The following is a 25,545-nucleotide window of genomic DNA, read 5'->3' as shown; positions in this document are numbered from 1 at the left end:
ATTCCAGCTCGCCAGTGTACAACAGCAACATAGAGCCCCCCCCCCCCCCCCCCCCATTGCACTGTTCACTTAGATACCAAGCCAGTAGAAATCCATAATGTAGGTGGCATGTTTCTTTATAATATCTGCTCACATCCAACAGCCTCGGGCAAGCAGCTTCTCCAGAACTGCCGCAGTACAAGCTGCTGACAATTAAGGATGGAATTAAATGCTGTTGACACTAACCTCCCAAATAAATAAAATGGATATATAAATGGCTTTGCGGACCAAGCATCTGCTGATAAATCCAAATTAAAATAGGCACAGAAACCGATGCTAAATATTTGAGGTTTGGATAATTCACAGAAATGGACAAATACAAATATCACAGCTGTACAATAATCACTGGACAGCAGCCATAGTTGGGTGAAAAATGGTGCAGGGGAGAAAAAAGACGTTGCCTTCCATCACAGTGAGGAGGAGATTCACTGTGATGGATGTTTGTGTAAATTGCATTGTTTGTATGTCTTGTAAGAATTGTCTCTGGTTTGTATGGCTGTGGAAACTAAGTTTTGTTTGAGCCTCACTGAGGTTCAAATCACATGTAATAAATATTCAATTCAATAGTTGGCTCAAACTGGTCCCGGTGAAAAGTCTGCAGGTTTGCATATTGCAGTCATGATGCAAAGCGTTCACCTATGTCTTTGAGACCAAGTCTGAGCAATCTCCAATTATCCTACTGTGTATAACTATCACAGGCAATGGAATAGGCCCTTTCTACCTGCCATCACCAGGTTTTATGGCAGAATCGAATCAGAGGACACACCCTTCATGGATAAAGTGGGATAAAGTAGCTTGCAGACAAGGTCACACAGAGAAGTATGGATCAGAGAGGTGTGAGTGGAGGGAGTCACACAGAAAAGGGAGGATCAGAGAGAGATTGTCTGTTCCACTCTTTGATCCCACACAGGGGGTCACACAGTGAAGGCTGGATCAGAGAGGTTTGAGTGTGTGGGTGACACAGAGAAGGGTGAATCAGAGAGAGATTTGAGAGGGGGACACAGGGATGAATGGATCAGGGAGGTACGAGTGGGATAATAACTGAGGCTCACTGCTCCATAGAAGGTAACAGAATCAAGGCCGACCACCCCAATGCAATTCTAAGGAACACGGCATTTTTGTAAAGGACATCTGTCCTCTCAAATCATCAAACTTCTAAAAAGCAGTACGAGCTCCCTCTGGTGTCCAAGTTGTTCAATCACTCATTCAACATCTTTTCGGCATTACATTGCCATCGCTGAGGGTTGAAATGCTGCCCTCTGACGAGTGTTGCAGAAACGCCACAGGGATTGTAATCGACACAATAGCTAAAGGAATGACCCACTCAGAAAACTGCCGCTTCTATCTCCATTAGTTATCAGCACAATAATTACCAGCTGAACACTGGCGGGGGAGTCAACCAGAATGACAGCAAACTAATATAACTATTATTTTAAGTGAGTTGCACAGATTGGAATTACCTGCAGAGCTTTCAGCAGGGCCTGAGGCGTAAAACGGCCAGAGGCAAAGAGATATTCCAGATAGGTTTCCTGTGGAGTAACCAGAACACAAAATATTTAACATCTATGTACTCATCATTAAAGTCTCTTCACAAAATCTTCACAATGAGACGTCCCTTTAGCTACATTGTTCCGTTAGTGCTAAACACGGGCAGAAGTACAAAATCAGAAGCAGACAGATTAGCTGGTGACTAAATGATAATCAGTTCCAATCTCAACTCCAGATAATGACATTTGAAATATTCACTCCTCAAATCTTCTTTACATTTTTCCCTTCTCACCGTTAACCTATGCCCTCTAGTTCTAGACTCCCTTACACTGGGAAAAGGATTCTGAATATCCATCCTATCCATACCCTTCATCATTTTATAAGCCTCTGCAAGGTCACTCCTCAAACTCCTTCTATTCCAATGGGAATTGGAAAATGTTTTGAGTTGAATCAAGTTGTTGGGGATGCACATATTGAGTAAATAGACAATAACTCTCAGAACAACAGAACTCTAATCACCGCCCCTTAACAAGCATTGGTACCATCCCTCATACCCTCAACAACCCAGTGAAGTCTTAGCTGACCAAAAATGGAACTAGACAAACCAAGTAAACACCAACTTTGATCAAGCGAGGGACTGAATATTCTGTTGAACCAAGCCTTCAGATATTATGGAATAGGCTCCACTCGCCTGGATAAGTACAGCTCCAACATTTAAATGGAAGGTTAGGTGGATTAGGCAGAGCATTAGCAGAAATTTAATCCAGACAAGTGTAAGGTAATGAATTTTGCAGTTCTTTCTGGCATATCATATAGGATCAATGGCTGGGATAGTCAGTCCTTCAGGTTCAAGTCCATAGGTTCCTGAAAGCTGTGACACCAGTGGACAGTGTAATACAAAAGGCATTTGACCTGCTTGCCTTCATAAACCGAGTCTGAGTTGGGACGTCACGTAAGAGTTGAACAAAATACTAGTTAGACCACACTTGAGAGTATTGTGTACAGTCCTGGTCATCACACTGCAGGAAAGACGTGAAAGCAATAAATAGAGTGCAGAGGAGATACACCAGGATGATGCCTGAAATGGAGGGCTGTACTTAAACAGAAAGATTGGACAGACTGGATTTATTCTCACTAGAGGAACATAGATAGGCCAAGGCTGACCCTATTGAGGGTTATTAAATCATGAGGGGGACAGAAAGGACAGATAATCAGAATAGTTTTTCCCCAAGGAAGCTTTGTCTAGAACTAGAGGACACAGATTTAAGGAGGGGTGACATTTAATGAAGATCAGAGGGGTAAGCATTTCACACAGTGTGATGAATAACTAGATTAAGCTACCAGGTAATGAGGGCAGGTACAATGTTTAAAAGGTGCTTCGACAGGTACTTTGTTAGGAACGGCATAGAGGGATATGTGCCTAACGGACAAATAGGCCTGGGATAGATAGGCACCATAGTCAGCATGGATGCTGTGGATGAAAAAGGACAATTTCTCTGCCGTACGATTCTAGGAATCATACACAGCAAAATCTCAGAACCCGCATGATATTCCAACCTCCTTCAATGCTCTGACCCAGCATCATTCTCCCTGTTGACACTGTGGAAGTCTCCACCCCTTTCTGCAGAAACCATTCCTTCTGCAAATCCCTTTTTCACTCATCCCTTCCCACCCAAACCACCCCCTCCCCAGGAACCTTCCCCTGCAACCGCAGGAAATGCAACACCTATCCTTATATCTCCTCCATCAACGGATGCCGACAGTCCTTTCAGGTTAGGCAGAGGTTGCACTTGCACCACCGCCAATCTCATCTACTGTATCAATTGTTCTCAATTTGGACTGCTATATATCAGCAAGACTAAGTGCTGTCCATGCGATCATTTCATGGAACACTTACCCTCAGTCTGCCTTGGCCTACGCAATTCCCGGTTGCCAAACATTTTAACTCCCATTCCCATACTGACCTTTCTGTCCTGAGTATCCTCCACTGTCAGAGTGAGGCCACACACAAATTGGAGTAAGAGCACCTCAGATTTCACTTGGGCAGCTTACAACCCAGCAGTATGAACATTGATTTCTCTCATTTCAGTTAACCCCTGCATTCCCTCTCTCCTCCCTGCCTCACCCAGGTCGACCTACTCGTTCCATTGTTCACATCCTTGTATCTCTTCCTTATCACCTCTATCCCAGCTAACAATGGGCCGTTATGGGGTCCACACTTCCTTAGTCAGCTGTTGCCAGCCCTGCATTATTCTGGCCTTTTCCTCCAAATTCCCTACTCTCCACTGTCAGTCTGAAGAGCAGTTCCCACCCAAAATGTCAAGCATCCTTTTGCTCCAGAGATGCTGCCACACCCACTGAGTTACTCCAGCACTTTGTATCTATTGTCGGTAGATACCAGCATCTGTAGTTCCTGCCTACACATCTATGACATGAGCATTTCTGATCAGAGATTAGGATGCAACAGGATGATAGTAACTTCTCAGCAAGTAATCTTTGCTCACCTTGGGGTCCTGATCCTCTGGCACATGTAATTCTTCATCAGCAACAGGCTGTATGAAGACCTGGTTCCACTGGCCAGCGTGGTTACTGCAATAAATGAAAGCCACTATTGACCGCAGGTTCCAGAAATATATGTTTTTGTCTGTTTCCTTCCCAATTCTCCTGAAAGCACCAATTTATTCAGCCTCACAGTCAACCACATAATCTTACAGCAATTAGTCACTCTCTCCTTTTTCTAACCAATGCCACACAGTTGGGTATCAATGTGTGCAGCATTTGAGAATCAGGAGAACTGAGGGAGAGACAGGACTCCAGGCTTGAACTACAGGAAAAGCGCAGGCAAGCCAAGACTATTTCTTGGGGCAGAGGAGAGTGTGGGGTGATCTTATAGAGGTGCAGTTTTCCCCCCAGGAAATCAAGAATTAAAGGGGAAAGATTTAATAGGGACATGAGGGGTAACATTATTAGGAACAAGCTGCTAGAGACAGTTGTCGTGTCAGGTACAATAACATTTATACATTTGGGCCGCAAAGGTTTAGCGGGCAAATGGGACCAGCTTAGATGGGTCGTCTTGGTCAGCATAGACAAGGTGAGCAAGTGGCCCATTTCCACGCTGTACGACTCAATGACTCTACAACTGGTTAAACATTTATAAAAATGAGGATTCAATCTACTAAAATTAAAATGGCACAAAGGTATTTTCCACCAAGGCAATGACGTAACCATATGAAACCTCACACTAGAGCACACATACATCCCCATACTGACGTCAAGCTTGCTCTGAATGAACTGTACTCTGCCACTAACAGTTTTGAGACAACACCCCAAAGCCCCGGTCATTGTAGCTAGGCACCTCAAGCAAGCCAACCGCAAAAGGTTGGTGGAACAACATTTCTCTTGTCCCACCAGGGGCCCCGAACACTCTTGACTACCGCTACACATCCATAAAAAAACACCTACTGCCCCAACAACATTTTGGGAAACCACATCACCTAGCTGTGCTTTCTTGGTGAGACCACGCCTGGAGTATTGCGTACAGTTTTGGTCTCCTAATCTGAGGAAGGACATTTTTGCCATAGCGGGAGTACAGAGAAGGTTCACCAGACTGATTACTGGGATGTCAGGACTTTCATATGAAGAAAGACTAGATAGACTCAGCTTGTACTCGCTAGAATTTAGAAGATTGGGGGAATCCTATAGAAACTTACAAAATTCTTAAGGGGTTGGACAGGCTAGATGCAGGAAGATTGTTCCAGGTGTTGGGGAAGTCCAGAACAAGGGGTCACAGTTTAAGGATAAAGGGGAAATCTTTTAGGACTGAGATGTGAAAAACGTTTTTTACACAGAGAGTGGTGAATTACTGGAATTCTCTGCCACAGAATGTAGTTGAGGCCAGTTCATTGGCTATATTTAAGAGGGAGTTAGATGTGGTCCTTGTGGATAAAGGGATCAGGGGGTATGGAGAGAAAGCAGGTACAGGATACCGAGTTGGATGATCAGCCATGAGCATATTGAATGGCGGTGCAGGCTCGAAGGGCCGAATGGCCCACTCCTGCACCTATTTTCTATGTATCTATGTTTCCCTCCATGCCTACAAACAGAAATTGAAGCGGGAAAATCCGTTAAAGGAAGTCTTTCAATGCTGCTCTGCGGAAACAGGTGACATCCTACGCGAGCGACTGCTTTGAGTCAGTTGACTGGTCGATATTCAGGGAATCTGCAACCAACTGAAAGAGCACGCCACTGCTGTGGCTGATTTCATCAGTAAGTGCATAGAGGAAGCGTGCCAAAGAAGACAATTTAAGTGTTCGCCAAACGGAAACCATGGATGAACCATTAGAACCATTCCCAAGACCACTACTTACAAGTCAAACGATCCCGAGCAGTACATAAACATCGAAAATAGGTGCTGGAGTAGGCCATTCGGCCCTTCGAGCCAGCACCACCATTCAATATGATCATGGCTGATCATCGAGAAACAGTACCCTGTTCCTGCTTTCTCCCCATATCCCTTGATTCCGTTATCCCCAAGAGCTATATCCAACTCTCTCTTGAATACATCCAGTGAACTGGCCTCCTCTGCCTTCTGTGACAGATGATTCCACAGATTCACAACTCTCTGGCTGAAAAAGTTTTCCTTCATCTTAGTCCTAAATGGCCTACCCCTTATTCTTAAACTGTGACTCTGGTTCTGGACTCGCCCAACACGGGAACATTTTTCCTGCATCTAGCCTGTCCAATCCCTTAAGAATTTTATGTTTACCCTCTCATCCTTCTAATTTTCAGTGAATACAAGCCCAGTCGATCCAATCTTTCATCATATATCAGTCCTGCTATCCCGGGAATTAACCTGCTGAACCTACACTGCACTCCCTCAATATCAAGAATGTCCTTCCTCAAATTAGGAGATCCAAACTGCACACAATACTCCAGGTGCAGTCTCACCAGGGCCCTGTACAATTGCAGTAGGGCCTCCTTCCTCCTATACTCGAATCATCTTGCTATGGAGGCCAACATGCCATTTGCTTTCTTCACTGCCTACTGCCTGCATGCTTACTTTCAATGACTGATGTACAAGGACCCCCAGGTCTTGTTGCACCTCACCCACCTTTTCCAAATCTGACACCATTCACAGAATAATCTGCCTTTCTGTTCTTCCCACCAAAGTGGATAGTCTCACATTTATCCACATTATACTGCATCTGCCCACTCACCCAACCTATCTAAGTCACCCTGCAGCCTCATACCATCCTCCTCGCAGCTCACACTGCTACCGAGCTTTGTGTCTTCTGCAAACTTAGAGATGTTACCTTTAATTACTTTGTCTAAATCAAAGAAAACTTCCTACGACCTTTGCAAAGCCATCAAGAATGCCAAGAGGCAACACCAGGACAAAGTTGGAGTCCCAGGCACAACCTCTCAAATGCCCATTGACTGTGGTGGGCACAACTTGGGCATTCACATCGATTGTAACTATGGGAAGTTTCCCAACTATACTTTTGAAGGGAAGCTCATTTTATGAAAGGAATTGCTTAAAAATGTTTGCTGACATTTATTTCATTCTCATCAGGAACTTACTGCTCAAAGTTAATGTATCTAACGTTGGTCTGGTTATCCTCATCCTGCCACACGGCCCAAATATCAGTGGGAGTTAAGGCAAAATCCACAAGTGTTTCCTGTGGAGACCAAACAGAATGAATGTAAATCAGCCGTGTCAGCCAGCATCACGTTAAAGCAACCCAGGGCAATCTCAACATAGAATCCAGCAATTGTAGGTAGAGGTTCTTACATCACCATATCCATAAAGAATGGCTGTTGCTTCATAATGCCAGACATTCAAGGAGGAATTAACCAAATCCAAGAAAATAAAGCAAGAATAACATTTAAGCTATGCTACACTATACAAGTGGACAACAGCTCAAATCACATGTGAGCTTATGACATACCAGGTTCAACACAGAGGACAGTGATTTGCCCAGGCTGAGACCATGGGTTCACAGATGGAGTTAGTTTATTTCTCCTCATAACCTATGAATGCTTGAAGCTTAACAGTGAGAAACAAACAGAACAAGCAAAATGAAAATAGTGCTGGCCGAAAATGCTGGGAATACTCTGTGCAAACAGAAAAAGTCAAAGTTTCAGGCCATAGACCCTTCCTCAATGTTACCTCTATTTCCCTTTCGCATTGCGGAATATTTCCAGCATTTTCTGTCCTTATAACAAAATAGAACAACCACTCTCATTCGAACTACTGCATGTATGATCAGGATGCCAGAATATGAAATTGCTGTAATCTCTAAAATATGGCTGAAATGAAGACACAATTGGCAGCCCCAAGTTCCAGGGAATGTAAATTGCAGGCATGATTGGGTAGAGCTTTGTATGGGACAGGGATGCAAAAGAGGATATTAATCACAAAAACTATCTTTGCAGTGATGAGGAAGGATATCATTGGAGGCTTTTCAAATGAGGGTAGAGCTTACAAATATATATGGGAGGGGGAAATACTTTGCTGAGATAGCACTCCAGGACTCCGAAGAGTAGTGGTGCAGCTAGTAGAACAGCTGCCTCAACTGCAGAGACCCAGGTTCAATTCTGAACTCCGGTGCTGTCTGTGTGGAGTTTGCAGGTTCTCCCTGTTGCTGTGGGGTTTCCTCCAGGTGCTCTAGTTTCCTCCCACATCCCAAAGATGTGCAGGTTTTTAGATTAATTGGCCTCTGTAAATTACCTATAGGGTATAGGAAGTGGATGCATCAGTGGAATAACAAAGAACTGGCACGAATGGGTGATCGAAGATCGGTGCAAACTGGATGGGCTTAAGAGTCCGTTTCCATGCTGTATCTTTCAATCAATCAGTCAATGACTGAACCGAGATCACATGGGAAAATCAGTGAGGGGCAAGAATAATAAGGCTATAGTTGTAGGGCATTCTCTAATAATAACTGTGATTACATTTTAGTGAAAGAGGAACCTTTACACTGCTTTTTCTACTTGTAGGATAAATAATCCCATGGAATGAGACAGGTGGTTGCCAGGGATGGAACATTTCAGTTTTCAAGAGCCACTGGATTGCTTTCCTTGGAGCAGAGGAGGCTGAGGGGATGGGCTGGAGTGTACAAAATGAGAGGCATAGATATGATAGTTATACAAGACCTTTCCCGAAGCCAGAGGTGTCCAGGACCAGAGGGCATAGATCTTAGGTGAGCAGTTAGAGGGTTGGAGGGGATCCAAGGAATAATTATCTTTATCAAGGGTGTATCTGACACCTGGAACTCACTGTAAGTGATGGAGACAAATGCTCCTGAAACTTTAAAAACCATCTGGAAGACCACTTGAATCATCAAATTAAAGCCTACAGACTGAGGGTTGTGGAGTGAAGGTCCTGTGTCTGCACTGTATGACAATGACTGTAATTCACGTGCCCTAGTCGTGTTCACAATTATTCTAACTGAAAACACCCTGCTGCAGTTTTACAACACACTGTTGGTGAGTTCATGCAAAACTGATGCTAGGAGGCACATACCTGCGTGGAGAAGAGAGTAGAGATGTGATCCAGACTGTAGCGGTTACTCTCAATGCAGCACACTAACTGGAAGACACAAAACTGGAAAACAGAAAAGGCAAGATGAGAATTGAAGTAATGGGCAACATGTCCTCTCTCCAATCTTTATGAACAATAGGTGGTCTATTACATATAAAACTTCAAATTACTAAATCAGTGCTCTGGTTTCTGTAGGTCAAAAACCAACAGGAGAATTTGAATCCAATAATCAGGAACAATAATTAATTTTTAGCCAAAGAAATTGACTAGCCTGTATTAACCTCATATCTACTAGTTATTATTTCTTATTAGAAAGGAGACGAGGAAACACTTTTTCTCACAGAGAGTGGCGAGTCTATGGAATTCTCTGCCTCAGAGGGTGGTGGAGGCAGGTTCTCTGGATGCTTTCAAGAGAGAGCTAGATAGGGCTCTTATAAATAGCGGAGTCAGGGGATATGGGGAGAAGACAGGAACAGGGTACTGATTAGGGATGATCATCCATGATCACATTGAATGGCGGTGCTGACTCGAAGGGCCAAATGGCCTACTCCTGCACCTATTGTCTATTGCCCTAAAGTGGCCAGTCCATTGAAACAACCTGCTGTAATAAATAAAATCATATCATACTATCCAATGTCCGCCAAAGCATTAGTTTCAAATACAGCAAAGATATGTTTCAGGCTAACCTTACAAAGAGTTGCCACAAATATATGGCATATGCCTCAATTGTCCCAGTCCAGTCAAGTGAAAACTTCAATGCCCCTAGACGCTATCATCCCAGTGGCAGGTCACTCAGTGGTGGGTACAGCAAAATGTTACACAGCGCATAATGGTATACAGCCCATTATGGTATACATCCTGTGGGTGTTGAACTACATTCCAAGGCCATGAAGTCTTATAAATCCCAGGCAAATGAGAATGGAGACAACCCCAAGTTTTCCCTCAGCTCATGAATTAGCACCACTCAGTGATGAATGTAGTTTGGATGTAGCACATAATGGAATGGAGGGGGAGGGGGGGGGGGGCATGGCCAGCAATGAGTAATACGCTGAGCACCATCTACTGGTTGATCAAGACATGAGGGTTATAGCCACTAGTTTGCATCTACCCCAAGTAGCCAAAGCTCACAAGTGAATTAGACACAAAGTGCTAGAGTAACTCAACAGGACAAACAGCATCTCTGGTGTACACATATAGGTGATGTTTCGGTTCGGTACCTTTCTTCAGACTGATTAGTCCTGACATGAAACGGCACCTATCCATTTTCTCCAGAAATGCCGACAGACCTGCTGAGTTACTCCAACATTGTCTTTATTTTGCAAACCAGCAACTGTAGTTCCTTGTGTCTACAAGTGAATTAAAGGCCAAAGGACATTTATTGTCACATTAGGGATGAATATTGAGTTCTGGCAATATCTATGAGCCATAGAGGAGCAGAAAAATACTGAATTTTAATGTCAATGGAGAGGGACGTCAATAATGAAACGTGCATTTTACGACATGAATAGTCGGAATTGTTGAGCCTTTTGGCTTGCTGGGGTACCTGTCCACGTTTAGGGCAGTGTAGATAGACACCGAGGAAGAAGCCGGAAGAGGAATACGCCAAACGCAGTTTGTGTCCCAGACTGCCTGTGTGTCTCAGCTCCTTGCTGGCTGGCATGAACGCCAGCATGTCCGCAACCATCAGGCATATCTGATCCTGAACAAAATAAATCAATGCACACTAGTTAGTGTTAACAAAGCAGCTTATCGTCCATTAAACAGGCACCCCTGAACTTTACAGTGCTCGCTATTATTATTGCGCACTGAAAAAAAACTTCACAAATTGCAAATCACCACGTTGCTTGGCTTCAAATGACAACTCATCTAAACCTCAGTGACTTGCAATTGCTGTATTGAGATATTAGGTATCAATTAAGGCAGCACAAAAGTTAGGTCTGGTACCTTATGGCTTCAAGTTCCTAGATTTAAGCTATTACAGGGCTGATCCAAGTGGGATCAGCAACATTCTTACCAAACTCTCGCTGTTACATTGCCGATCCAAATAGGATCCGAGTACAGCCTTGCATATTCATGTTCTGTGGTGTCCAAAAGCATCAACTCATCATTAACACATTCTCATTAGCAAGCTCCTCCCAACTACAAACACACAGTTGTTGCAAAACCTTTGTTTTTCCCCAAATAATGGTTTATATAATGCCCAAGCACCAAGACCAATGATACAGACCTTGTAGGACCAGAGTCGCAGTTTGTGGTCCTGACACAGAGCAAAGATAAACGTATCATGTTCCAAGAGCTGGACAGCAAGGCTGACAGGTAGATCTGAAGGACATTGGTCACCTCTGCAGAGTACACACATTTTTTTGGTTATCTTTGAATAGCATTTCTTTAGCCACAATTACTCCATCCCTGCACCACTACTGATGCTCCGCAACTTCTGCGGAAAGAGGTAACAAACTCCCACACTAGTCTAAGTCATAGTAGAACAGACAACATGGTGCTTCCCTACAACACACTGCTCAAGGATCAATAGGACAAGTTGCTCATGCAGCATCCAGGGGAACAGGGTTTGCTGGCACTCACCTGATAGCCGTTGACATCCACCCTGTGAGTAGCCTTTGCATGACAGAGCTTTGCTTCAATTCCAGTAAAGCCGCAGAACCTGTAACAACATAATAGGCAGCGCTATTTTCTTCCATTGCATTCACCATGTAACTGAACAGAGGTTGCAATTCACACTCATTTTACCAACAGATTATTTTGCTGTCAAGATGTAATACAAGTGAAAATATCATGACCCGATACACAAGAGTGAATTCAAAGCCATGGTTCACTGGAATTTTCACTGAACATATTTAGGAGTGAGTTAGAGCGTAATTAAAAAAGGTTTGGGTTGCATATATATACAGAATAGATTCTAGCGTATTAATGATAGGCATAAATCAAACTAAAGGGCTTTATTAAATGACATAAATCTCACCCACTGCCAGCCATCCTGTTATATCTAATGCACTAGAAGTTTGAACTATAATTTTGATCTATTCCATTTCTTCCTGCCCTCCTCCCCTGCATGCAAATGTAAACACAATGAACGGATACTGAAGGGTGAAATCAAGGGTGGAATTCACAGCAATTTCTTCTCTTATCAGACTTCTGAATGGCCCTTCCATAAGCTTGGGTACTGTCTGATACATCTCCACCCCATTGCAGACATTGGACTTTGTTTCTGGAATGGATGCACCATGCTGCTGAGAACTATATTCTGCACTCTGTATATTCCCCATTGCTCCATACCCATGACTGGGTATCAGGACACAGTTCCAACTCCCTTTAAATTTTCCAACAACACCACTATTGTTGGTCAAGTTACAGATAATGATGAGTCGGAGTATAGGATGGAGATTGATCATGGTGCCAGACCAACACCCTTGCTCTCAGCGTCAGTAAAACTAAGGACCTGGTTAATAACTTTGGAGGAGAAAGGGTGAGAATCCACAAACCAGTCTTCATCGACGGTTCGTGGTGGAGAGTCAAAAAAACTTCAAATTCCTGGAAGAGCACATCTCTGATGAAAACATGAAGACAGCTCATCAACGCCTCTACTTCCCTAGAAAAGTGAGGAGATTCGATATGTCGACGAATACTCTCCAACGTCTCCAGGGGTACAGTAGAGAGCATATTGGCTGGTTGCATCATGGCCTGGTTTGGCGACTCGAACGCCCAGGAACAAAGAAGATTGCAAGAAATGGTGAACACTGCCCTGTTCATCACTAGTACTAACCTCTCCACCATCAAAGGGATCTAAAGGAGTCACTGCCTCATAAAGGCAACCAGCATCAGATTCCCCCACACCACCCTGGCCATGCTCTCATGTCAATTCTGCCACCAGGAAGAAGGTATAAGAGCCCGAAAACTGTAACGTCCAGATTCAGGAGCAGCTTCTTCCCAACAATGATCAGGCTATTAAATACTAGAACCTCTAACTAAGTTTGGAACTACATAGGCTTGGGGGCTTTGTGCTTGTCTTTGCACTATTATTGTCTTTTTTTATATACTAAACCGTTTTGATGTTTATTATGGTGTTTATAGAGGACTATATTTACACATCTGTTATGCTGCTGCAAGCAAAAATTTAATTATTCTGTTTCTAGACATATGACCAATAAAATACTCTTGACTATTGTACAGTATTATCGGATTTAACTGGATAGCATATAAAACAAAGGTTTCCACTGTACCTTGGTACATGTGACATTAATAAACCTAAACCTAATTAATTTGTTATACCTTGGCACAGCAGAAGTGATCTTAAATAAAATTAGTATGTCATATTAGTCTGTGGTAACAAGTCACAGAGATAGTGTTTGCACTCAAGACAATCAACCTTTCGCGATAAAACCTTCATTACCTGCAGTATCTTGCTCAGGAAGCTGGATTATCATAATCCCTCCGGATGCAGACGCCAGTGCAAACAGTGCCTCTCCATCACTATTCAGCCAGGTAGCTGATGCGGTTGAGTTAACAGCATGGCTATGGGAACCAGGAATCAAAAAACTGTGGGCTGGGTCACGTAGGTTCAGCTTCCCAATGTCAGTAAAGATGGACTGGATATGTCCTTCACTGATCAGCTCCTGCGGAGAATAACAGCACCATTGCAGATCAATGCAACACGAAGAGTGGCAAAACCAACAAACAGCAGGCACAAAATTGACAGTACAGAGTGTTTACCAAAATCAACTGTTTGGAACATCATTAAGAAGGAAGAGAGCATTGGTGAGCTTACTAATCGCAAAGGCAGGCCAAGGAAGACCTCCACAGCTGATGACAGAAGAATTTTCTCTATAAGAAAGAAAAATCCCCAAACAGCTGTCCGACAGATCAGAAACACTCATCAGGAGTAGATTTGTCAATGATCACTGTCCACAGAAGACTTTATGAACAGAGGCTACACTGCAAGATGCGAACAACTGGTTAGCCGGAAAAATAGGATGGCCAGCTTAGTTTGCCAAGAAGTACTTAAAAGAGCAACCACAGTTGTGAAAAAAGGACTTGTGAACGGATGAGATGAAGATTAACTTATATCAGTGTCATGGCGAGAGCAAATTATGGAGGAGAGAAGGAACTGCCCAAGATCCAAAGCATATCGCCGCATCTGTGAAACACAGTGGTGGGGGTATTAATGGCCTGGGCATGTATGACTGCTGAAGGTAGAGGCTCACTTATCTTCATTGATGATACAACAGCTGATGGTAGTAGCAGAATGAATTCTGAAGTGTATAGATACATCCTATCTGCTAAAGTTCAAACAAATGCCTCAAAACTCATTGGCCGGCAATACATTCTACAGCAAGACAATAATCCCAAACATACTGCTAAAGCAACAAAGGAGTTTTTCAAAGTTAAAAAATTATCAATTCTTGAGTGGCCATCAATCACCCGATCTGAAACCAATTGAGCATGCCTTTTATATGCTGAACAGAAAACTGAAGGGGACTAGGGCCCAAAACAAGCGCAATACGGGCCTGGCCGAGTATCACCAGAGAAGAAATCCAGCAACTGGTGATGTCCATGAATCGCAGATTTCAAGCATGCAAAGGATATGCAACAAAATACTAAACATGACTACTTTCATGTCCATGACATTGCTGTGCCCCAAACATCCTGAAATGGGGGCACTATGTATAAACACTGTTGTAATTTCTACATGGTGAAACCAAAATGTATAAAAATGGCCTTTATTAAAATCTGACAATGTGCATTTTAACCACATTTTTTCTATTACAATAATAAATAGATTCTTTCCTATTACAAATCTCAAATTTTGGAGTACAGAGGCAAATAAATAAATGATGGGTCTTTGTCCCAAACATTATGGAGGGCACTGTACGTCATACTACAGAAATGTGGATTTTATACACAAATCAAAACACTTTTGTGAGCATTATCGGGAACTTGTATTCACACTGGCGATCGTTTGATCTTTCTGCCAAGGTTATGGGCTCAAATGCCACATCAGAACTCAACTGCAAAGTAGGTTGACGGTATCTTTCAGAGGTGGTAATCGGGAAGGTTCCCCGCTTGTTTTGGCTAATTCCCTTGCCTTGATCTATGACATCTTGACTTGCAGTTCCTCCAAATCAACAGTAGACCCTTGACAAAGCAATTAGTCACCTGCAAACGAAACAACTTGCAGACACCAAACAAGTACAATGGACAGATGAGGCTGTCCAAGACTTTGTAGAGATGACTGAGCAAGCCATGTTTTATCAAAATCATCGCCCCAGCGCAGAGGGAGAAGAGGAGGGAAGAGACTGCGACCTAAGACTTTTGCCTCCATCACAGTGAGGAGATGCTAGGTGGACTCACTGTGGTGGATGTTAATGTGTGTTTATTGTTGTTTTATATTATATGTATGACTGCTGCAATTTCATTCAGATTTCTGAATGACAATAAAAGGCTATCTATCTATCTATCTATTGTACCCATGCTGCTCTGTGTCATACCACAATACACTCACCCACAAGGAAGCTAATTGGCCACAATACACAACTTTCACCTGAAACATGAGATTAATTTTGAAAAACAGCTCAGTGGACAGGATGCCTGTCTGGAAGCTCACTAAATTAAGATTTAGAAGGGCCAGTGGTTGAGATATGCACTATCACAATATTTTGGGCAGGTATATAGAAAGGAAAGGTAGGCGGCGCGACTCTCGTCAGCAGCGGCCTCTGCAGCCCGTCTGCGTTTTTATTATTTTTTGTCTATGTTTTTATGTCGTTTTTGTTATTTTTTGTTGGGGTGTGTGTGTGTGTGTGTGTGTGGGGGTGGGGTGGGAGGGAGGGGGTAACTTTTAATCTCTCCCTGCACAGGAGACCCGACCTTTTCTTTGTTGGGTCTCCGTTGTCGTTGGGGCTGCAATGAGGAGCGGCCTCCAACTGGAAGACCGGGGGCTCTGGTGCCGACGACTCACCTTACCGTCGCGGAGCTGGCCGAGTCTGGAGCGGGTGGAGCGGTGGTAGAGCGCTGCTGCGGCCCGACCTCCAGAGACTCGAAGGCTGCAACTGCGGGTCTGGCGGACGGCGGCACCGGGAGCCCGCGGGTCCCTGGAGGGAGATCGCTTTTCAGGGCTCCCGCAACGGCGACTTCTCCTGCCCGAGTTGCGGGGTCGAAGAGCTCCTGGAGCGGGGCCTCACAGCACCGCCCCGCGCGGCTTGGAACGGCCGCGGGACTCTGCGAGCGCCCGCCGGGGGCTCCAACATCAAGAACCCGGTGTGCGACCTTGCACCACCCGGCGTGGCTTTAATGGCAGCGGGACAATCGCCATCGCCAGCCGGGGGCTTTGACTTTGACTCTGACATCGGGGGGGAGAGTGCAGTGGAGAGATACTTTTTTTTGGCCTTCCATCACAGCGATGTGATGGATGTTTATGTAAATTATGTTGTGTCTTGGGTCTATTTGTTTGTAATGTATGGATGCAGAAACGTAATTTTGTTTGGACCTCAAGGGGTCCAAATGACAAATAAATTTAATCTTGAATCTTGAATCTTGAACGGTTTAAAGGGATATAGGCAAAACTTATAAAAATAAGTAGCTTAGATGGACATCTTGGTCACTATGGATGAATTGACCCAGCTTCCATGCTGTATGACTAAGACAAGCAGACACATGAATTCTTGCATTTAAAGTGCCAACCATATGCCTAGTCACATTAATAAGAAGACACCAGATCACAACATCGCTACAGAGCAAGGAGTTCAAAACTGGTGATCTGTGATACAGCCAACAATCTTGAGTCAGTTAACGTTCTGCTGACCCTTTCGCAGGACTTTTGCAAAACGACTACTTACACTGCGGTACATGCGAGCGGGGTGGGGTAATATGATCCTGTGCACGGTCTGGTTGGTGGCAATGAGCAAAGTCACACGGTCATGAGTCTCATGCACATGAACTCCACTTGGCAGCACATGGCAGTTCAGGAACTTCAGGCGCACCGCGTTGTTGAGGAGGTTGGTATCCAAAGACTGTTCTATCAGCTGCAGGGTGTCACCAGAGCTTGTCCTAAGGCATATTCAGGCATAAAATTAGTCGATAAAATATTTCCTATAGGTGGTCAAATCTTGCAACAAGCTTTGAGAGGATAACAAAGTAGCAGAATAAATGACAACACTCACCCCATATTAAGAACATGCTTATAACTTCTCTTTCAATAAAAAGGTACAAATGCAGAGACCCCAAGGTTTCTAACCAGTGGATATTGACTGAACCACATTGTCAGTGATGGTCTCCTGGAGAAGACTGAGTGGGGTTTTGATGCCGAGGTTTTATTCTATTTTCTACAACTTATCTTATCTTTCTTGTCCCAGGAGAGCTTGCACTCTGGATCTACACTACAGGTAGCCGTTACACTTAACGTGAATAATCAGGTACAGAAAGGAAGGGCATCGCTAGACAATCAGTGTTGAGAGTTGTAGAATATCTTGATACGTGCTGTAACAGACGGTAACTGAGAAATTATGATAACTACTTCTGTTGTCATACTACATACAATTAGTCTCCTGCAGTGACACACAATCTAGTGATGTAGGAAATACCTACCAGTGGATGAACCGATTTCTGGTGACAGACTGCAGCTTCCCACTCTCTTCATAGAAAAATCCACCTGCACTATCAGAGTACTTCACACCTGGGATCGCATTCACACCTGCAGAACAGACATGGTATATTAGCCATTCATCCATAGCTCACGGACTGTAAGAAATCCTAAATAAAGCACACATTCATTGCAAAACTATGAAGCAAATCAGCTGCAAGGAAAAATGTTGACGTGTTGTAAATTCCACCAAGCCAAATGGGGCATTTAGTGGAGATAATAAACAGCTTTATTATAGCATAATAAAGCTGCTTCTTTTCTATGGAGAAGCAGCATTTTGTAAGTGATGTTGAACGACTGATATATACGAGAGTGTACAACGTGGAGGTTGTGATGTACCGGCATACAGCTGCCCTTGCCCTTCCAGAGGTTGGGTGCTGGGCAGATTTCTTCATTGCACAATGTAGGCAACACACGCTGCGGTTGAAGGGGTACAAAAATTTACAATGATAGATAGAATGCCAAATCTGTGTGGCTTGGGCCTGGTTCAACTTTTTGGAATGGCATTCGTTCAGGCAATTGTAGAACATTCCTTTAATTTATATGTTCATTCACTGATGAAGAGGTCAGCGGCAAGGACAATTTTAACATGCATCCTTAACTATTCTTGAAAACCTGGTGGACTGTCTCAAACTGCTGTAGTACTTCTGGCTAGGTATTTGTAATGCACGGTTTAGTAGCCTTCGGGGTGAGGGTCAGGTAGAAAGCCTGCAGTCAAATATGTTGTTGGATATTTGCTACCCTTCCCTTTCTACGGATGAAGGTCAAAGGTGTTGTAAGAGATGTCGGAAAAGCCGCGCAAATTATATACCATATTTCATTACAACATAGGAAGCCATTTTGCCCCCATCACGGCTATACTAGCTCAGAGCAATCCTTAGTCCTACCAAATGTTTCCTATAACCCGTGCTCTTCACATTCACCAAGTGGAATGGCTCTGGGAAGTCATGAGTGCGTCACATGATGCAGAAAATTTAGCTTCTGCTTCAATTATTCGTTCAGTAATCTAATGAATCGAGTGTTTAAATGCACGGTACTGAACAATGAAATTCATACATGCTGCAGTTTTGCAAGCACATTGAAGCAGCCTAAATAAATATACAGTAATCAAAGAAACTGTTCTTGATTCTGGAGGTCACGCTTTTCAGGCTCCTGTACCTTCTTTCTGATGATAGCAGCGAGATGAGAAATGCGGTGTTGATCTTTGATGATATTAGCTTCCCTTTTGAGGCAGCACTTCCTGTAGGTCCTTTCATTGGTGGGGAGGTCAATACCCATGATGGACCGAGCAATGTCCAGTAATTTCTGCATTCCCGGGCAAAAATATGCTCCAGATTTGACGTCAAGGCAGAATCTGACCAATTTCTGAGGGCAACAAGGTTTGGACCCCGTTTTCATTCATCTCTCTTATTGTTCAGCAGTGGTAGAGACCTATATATTTATGGTTTCAGAGCCCGTTGATACATCAGATGTACCCAGAAAAATTTTCAGCGTGAACTTTAATGATTTAACTATCAGTTCAGCAGGTATGTTGTCATCACCACAAACAGCAGTAATTTATCTGTCCAATTTGTATCCAATTCAGAATAATTTATAAATTGTACAGTATGTCTAGACAGGAATTGGCTCTACTGGTCACGTGATAAGGCTTTGTTCATGAACTGGTTGCTATTCCATTGAGACCGTCATTGTTCCCTTTCCCATAAACCCAGCAAGGTTTATCACTAAACCTCTCCAACAGCAGTCGCCTTGCATTGTTTGGTGGATACACCGAGATGTAATGGATGAAAAGGCTTCCCTCCAACTATCTGGGGTTGCAGGTGGGATGATAGCCTGCCTCAATGGCAGCTACCTCAATAGCCAAACATAATGGCTATGGTCCGAGTGGTAAGCAATCGTATTCTTGGCCATGCTCAGTTGCAAACAGTTTTGTTGCCAATTGTATCTATCCATACCCCCTGCAGTGCAATTCATCAAGGTAAAATGTCCATTCCTTGTTGCTACAGTTAAATTCACATCGGTTTCCACACATTACATGTAACATGTCCTACACTTTGCTGCTAGGTGCTGCCTGGGGAATCTTCCACTGGCAGGTGGGTACCAGGAACCTGCCACCAAACACCCAACTGCACCAGTGCATAGCAGAAGAAAGAGGCAGGGGCACGAGTGGCAGAGGGGGGGGGGGGGGGGGGGGGGGTAGATGAGGCAGGGCAGGTAGAAGTGGGGGGGGGGGGTAAAAGGGGCTGTGAGCGAGGGTGGTGGAATAGGGAGGCAAGGGCATGAGGGTAATAGGCACTGTGGCAAGGGTAGTATAGTGGGGAGGCAGGGGGGTGGTAGGGTAGGGACACAAGGGGAAATCAAGGGGGTGTGCGAGTGGAGTGGGGCAAGAGGGGGGTGCAGGGGCGAGGGGAGTGGAGGAGGGGCGAGGTGAGTGGTGGAGTGGGCGAGAGTGCAGGGAGGGGAGGGGAGAGGGGGAGTGCTTGGGCGAGGGGTGCAGGGGCGAGGGGTGCAGGGGCGAGGGGGATTGCAGGGGCAAGAGGGGGTGCAGGGGCGAGGGGGATTGCTGGGGCAAGAGGGGGTGCAGGGGCGAGGGGAGTGGAGGGGGGGTGAGGTGAGTGGTGGAGGGGCGAGAGTGCAGGGGAGGGGAGAGGGGGATTGCTGGGGCAAGAGGGGGGTGCAGGGGCAGGCGAGGGGAGTGGGTGTAGGGGCAACGGGAGTGGGGCAGGGGGTGAAGCAGGGCGCGGGGGAGATGTAGAGGCCGCGCGAACCACATGCGGTCAGACAGACGGCGGCCTGAGTCTAGAGCTAACTCCGCTCTTTCACTTCGCTGCATCCGCCGCGCTCCTCGATCTCTCCTCACCCAGGTCAGCGCGCATGTCCCGCCAGGCCGGGAAGTCCCGCTCGGCGCTGCCGATCTCCAACAAGCTCCGCTCCCACACCGTCGCCATCTTGCCGCGCCGCCCTCTGGGAAGCGGCGGTGGCGCCATTCCCGCGCGCGCGGCTCCCGTTCAAATCTCTTAAAGGGGCAGCGCACGCCCCACACACACTAACACTATCCTGCATACCAGGGACAATTTACAATTTAATCGGTCAATTATATACAGTGTGGGAAGAAACCGGAGAAAACCCGCATGAAGAACGTACAAACTCCGTACAGACAGCGCCCGCAGTCAGGGTCTGGCGTTGAGGCAGCAACTCTGCCGCTCCTCCACTGTGGCCGCTGGTCCTGACGTCTCTCCCTGTCCCTCAGTTGTGATTTTTAGAATCAGAATTAGAATCAGAATCACAATCACACTTTATTCGCCAAGTATGTTTTGCAACATGCAAGGAATTTCATTGGCCAGGTCAGTCATACAATTAAAAGCAACAGATCACTAAAAAACACATTTTAACATGAACATCCACCACAGTGACTCCTACACATTCCTCACTGTGATGGAAGGCGAAATAAAGTTCAAGTCCTTCCCTTAGTTCTTCCTCGGTCGTGGGTCTCGAGCCCCCGACTCAGAGCTGAGGCTGCGGGTCTCTGAGCTGAGGCGGCGGGACTCGGAGCTGAGGCGGTGGCGGCCCGACTCGCTGAGGTGGTGTTCCAGCTTTCGGCAGCGGCCCGACTTGGAACTGAGGCGGTGGTGGCCCGACTCGGAGCGGAGGCAGCGTTCTGGCTTTCGACAGCGGCCCGAATCGGAGCTGAGGCGGTGGCGACATCACTTCGGAGGTCCACTGGATGGCGGCATCTTCGGCCTGGATCGCCTCAGCGCAGAGGGAGAACAAGGAGGGAAGAGACAGAGACTAAGACTTTTGCCTCCATCACAGTAAGGAGGTGTTTGGTGAACTCACTGTGGTGGATGTTAATTTGTGTTTATTGTATTTGTTATTTATTATTATTGTAATGAAATTTCGTTCAGACCGAAAGGTCTGAATGACAATAAAGGAATCTAATCTAATCTAATTAAAACAAACTTTTAACACACTAAAAAATACAAAAAGAATGAAAAAACGAACAGACTGCCGGCAGGGTGGCCCTTTGATGCTATTCATCACCATATTGTTACATGTCAAATCATTTTTGTATATTTTCCAACATGGACAAAATTGACTTAAGGAAGCCCATGGAAACAGAGCCCATTTGTCAGCTGGTGATGGCTTGTATTGTATGCGGTCATCTATTCAGGGCTGCCAACATTGGGTGAGAGTTGGGAGTGAGAAATTACGAGAGACCAAGCCCGAGGGAGCGTAGCGACCGAGTGGGAGAGGAAGGATGTGGGAGGTGGCTGTCCCCTCCCATTGGTATGGAGCTTTTGCAATTTTCAGCTTTAGATTGTGCAATCTGGTGCATACTGTAGCAGGTCTTTTAATTTACACTTGAATGCAATATTTATGCTTTAATTTGGATTAGCTATGAAGAAGGTTGGGCTAAATTACATTCCTAATTACATTCCACAGTAGAGCCAGGCCCTGATCAAAAGTTGCAGCACATGAATGATCTTAGTGTATTCATGTATGGAAATCAGATTATAATCAAGCACTTGTCCCATGTTGACCAACCTGGGTCTCACTGCACTGGTACTACTCCTGGCCCTGACTCCAGTTGCATAACGTCTCTCATTCCTGCCCCTAAATTCAGCCTTACACCTGGCCCTATTCTACCCTGATCATAGCTGCTTACCTGCTTAGGTTCCCAGTGCTGGACACTCCCATTGTCCCAGGTTTGACTGCACACCTAGTACTATTCCAGACCTTGACTCTGGATGCACACTTGGCCTTGCTCCTAGTCCCTCTGCACTGACAATATATCTTGCCACTCATAAAGCCCCATATCTAACCCCCTGGACTTAACCTATTACGTTCGAGTCCACAGGTGCTTATGTAATGCGGTAATCTTTTATGGGGCACTTCACGGACCAAATTTTGTAGAACAAGATTTGCTACATCCATTGGCTTCCTTGTCATCTAACATGCTAGTTACTTTGTCAAAGAAGTCATCAATTGGTTGAACACAATTTCTCATCCATAAAATTATACTCACTCAGCTGTATAAGTATTCTGTTACCATTTCCTTAATTTTCCTAACAAACTGTCCTGAAGTCATTTTCACCCCCAATATTTTCAGTATTTTGCTGCTTCCTCTCAGCTGGGATTTTTCCGAAATGCGAGTCCGATAACAATATATATTTAAGCAATAATATTCTATTTAATGTGAACTTGAGAGTACATAATATTTTCTGTGGTATTCATAACACAACAATTATAAAAAAGAAGGTACACAAAAATGCTGGAGAAACTCAGCGGGTGCAGCAGCATCTATGGAGCGAAGTAAATAAGTAACGTTTCGGGCCCCAAATGATAAAAAAAATATTTTTTTGACTGCACCTACTAACATGCATACATTATTATATTACAGTTAATATGTACCGAGGGCAAATTTTTGTTCCAATGCTCCCCATTCCCAATTACTTTTATATTGATATGATTGAAATCCAAGTGAAGTTTAAATGGCATCAGAAAAATAAAACCTCCGGAATGTTTGATTGGTTGGAGTCAGTATCAGCACAATTATTATATTAAACATTGAATCTTCAGATGTCCCAGTTCAAGCTAAAAATAAAGACAAATAATAACCTCCTCACACATTCCCCAAGTATCTCTGTCACTCCTTTAAAATATGCCCCTTCTTTGAACAAGCTCTGAATTGCATCTGAATCAGTTTCCATCTGATTACACTCCTTGAGGATGTTCATCTACGTGTTTAATTAATAAAACAACGAGATCGGGGACATTTCTATTCAACCTGTCAAAGGAATTTGGAGGGGGGGGGGGAGTTAGAAATAGTCAGTGAGGCAAACAAGCATAATAGTTGAGTGGCAAATGACAATAATGCTACCTTCCCAATATTTAACTGAAGGTGTGGTGGGTCCCAAGGGTCGGACCATTTCCACTATGGATGCTGGGCATCCGAACTGCGTCTCAGGAGGATTTGGCCTCGTTTACGGGTCGCCACTCACGGTGCCCGGGGAGTTCGTGCCATTGGCCTCATCCACTCTACAGTGCCTTCACGAGCGAGTTGGCAGGCTCGCGCCCGTGCCGACGTCCCGCAATAGGACATTCCGCCCACACGTGCCATCGGCCCTCCGGGACTGCCCCGATGTCTTCCTGTGCCATGATGCCCACCGGAAGCCGCTCTAGAGGCCGTATGAAGGCCCGTTCCGGTGTTCGGGTGTTGGAGCACGGACAGGCAACCTTTGTGTTGGACATGTGGGGCCGGCCGGAGGCCGTGTCGATTAATCGGTTAAAGCCGGCACATTTGGACATTGACCAGCCGGTGCTGGTTGCTCAGCATCATCTGCGAGGTTGCCCCCCCCCCTTCGCGGCTCTCTCTGCCTGTCCCTCCGCGTGTCCCTCGACCTATCCCTCCACCGATGTCTCTGCCAGGCCCTCTGTCGGCTGACTTCCGTATGCGGTCCGGTCGGGTTGTACGCCCGCCGGTGCGTTTCATGCCTCCTGTTCCTGGGGGGGGAGGGGGGGGGTCCTGTGGCGGTTCCCTAGGGTCGGGCCATTTCCACTATCGAACCCCTCGGCTTGGGAATGGATGAGACCGGGGACAGCCCTTAGCTATAGGGATAAAGGGCAGGGGGGTGCAATCTCCTTCTTGCAGACTCATCTGGTCAGGAGAAGGACAGAGAATAAAATATCTCCCGAAACACCCGACTCCTTGCCTTCATTTTGGGATTATCATCCCACTACAAAGGAATTAATGGGTTATCGGGGCTGGATGTGACAGATTGCCTGACACCTTGCATGTCATTTTAATATTACACTTATCCCATCCCCCTGGACATTCCGGATTAATAAATTAGGGTTTTTTCAACTAATTACAAATCAGGCTAATTACAAACCAATAACATTAGCCCACTACGAAACACGTAGCGCTGAGCATTGGGATCCAGACATCAAAGACAACTGGCCTCAGTTCCCCGCTCACATCTGGCCGTGCTCTCCGTCTGAAATTCCAGGGGCCGCGGAACGTTTTGAAAGTGGGGAGGCTCAGAGATCACTGATCACTGGCCTTCGGGTATCTGGCGAGGCAGTGGAGCAGGTGACCCCGCTTCCACTGTAGGGACGTTTTAAATTTGATGTATCAAAATCATGTTTTAGTGCATTGTAGAAATATGATTACAATGTTTTTTGTTTGAAGTATTTTTAAGAGGCAACTTTTTAAGGGGTAACTTTTGCCACACAAAGGGTGGTGGGTGTATGGAACAAACTGACAGAGGAGGTAGTTGAGGCAGGGACTATACCACCATTTAAGAAACAGTTAGACTGATACATGGATAGGACAGGTTTGGAGGGATATGGACCAAAAGCAGGTAGTGTAGCTGGGACATGTTGACGGGTATGGGCAAGTTGGGCCAAAGGGCCTGTTTTCACACTATGACTACATTATACCTCCACCATACATGGATACTTCAAAATCAAGCAGTGGAGTTTTATTGCCATATACTCGAGCCAGCACTGCCATTCTATATGATCATGGCTGTTCATCTAAAATCAGAAACTCTTTCCTGTTTTTTCCCCATAAATTTTGCTAGCACCAAGAGCTAAAAATAACTCTCTCTTGAAAACATCCAATGAATTGGCCTCCACTGTCTTCTGTGGCAGAGAATTCCACAGATTCACAACTCTCTGGGTGAAGAAGGTTTGTCCTCATCTCAGTCCTAAATGGCCTACCCTTATTCTTAAACTGTGACCCCTGGTTCTGAACTCCCCCAACATCAGGAACATTTTTCCTGCAGTTACAGTAAGTGAAAATCTAGCAGGCAAGCAGGAC

The 25,545-nt window shown here is 45.0% G+C and overlaps 1 protein-coding gene across 1 annotated transcript in view; it reads right to left on the bottom strand.

Annotated features, from left to right (window-relative positions):
- The window catches only part of nup160 (nucleoporin 160), a 67,790-nt gene extending 47,073 nt beyond the window's left edge, over positions 1-20,717 (bottom strand). The window contains exons 1-11 of the mRNA XM_055649801.1: positions 20,581-20,717; positions 17,666-17,771; positions 16,918-17,128; positions 13,479-13,701; positions 11,654-11,732; positions 11,298-11,412; positions 10,614-10,769; positions 9,053-9,133; positions 7,108-7,205; positions 4,032-4,116; positions 1,500-1,568 (exon numbers count right to left, since the gene is read on the bottom strand). Of these exons, the coding sequence (XP_055505776.1) occupies positions 1,500-1,568; positions 4,032-4,116; positions 7,108-7,205; positions 9,053-9,133; positions 10,614-10,769; positions 11,298-11,412; positions 11,654-11,732; positions 13,479-13,701; positions 16,918-17,128; positions 17,666-17,771; positions 20,581-20,707 (1,350 nt within the window). The 5' untranslated portion in view covers positions 20,708-20,717. The remainder of the gene's footprint in view (positions 1-1,499; positions 1,569-4,031; positions 4,117-7,107; positions 7,206-9,052; positions 9,134-10,613; positions 10,770-11,297; positions 11,413-11,653; positions 11,733-13,478; positions 13,702-16,917; positions 17,129-17,665; positions 17,772-20,580) is intronic.
- Positions 20,718-25,545: the final 4,828 nt, after the last annotated feature.

This window comes from Leucoraja erinacea, chromosome 18 (genome assembly GCF_028641065.1).
Source record: "Leucoraja erinacea ecotype New England chromosome 18, Leri_hhj_1, whole genome shotgun sequence".
NCBI lineage: Eukaryota > Metazoa > Chordata > Chondrichthyes > Rajiformes > Rajidae > Leucoraja > Leucoraja erinaceus.
This window is presented reverse-complemented; position numbering and strand designations above follow the sequence as displayed.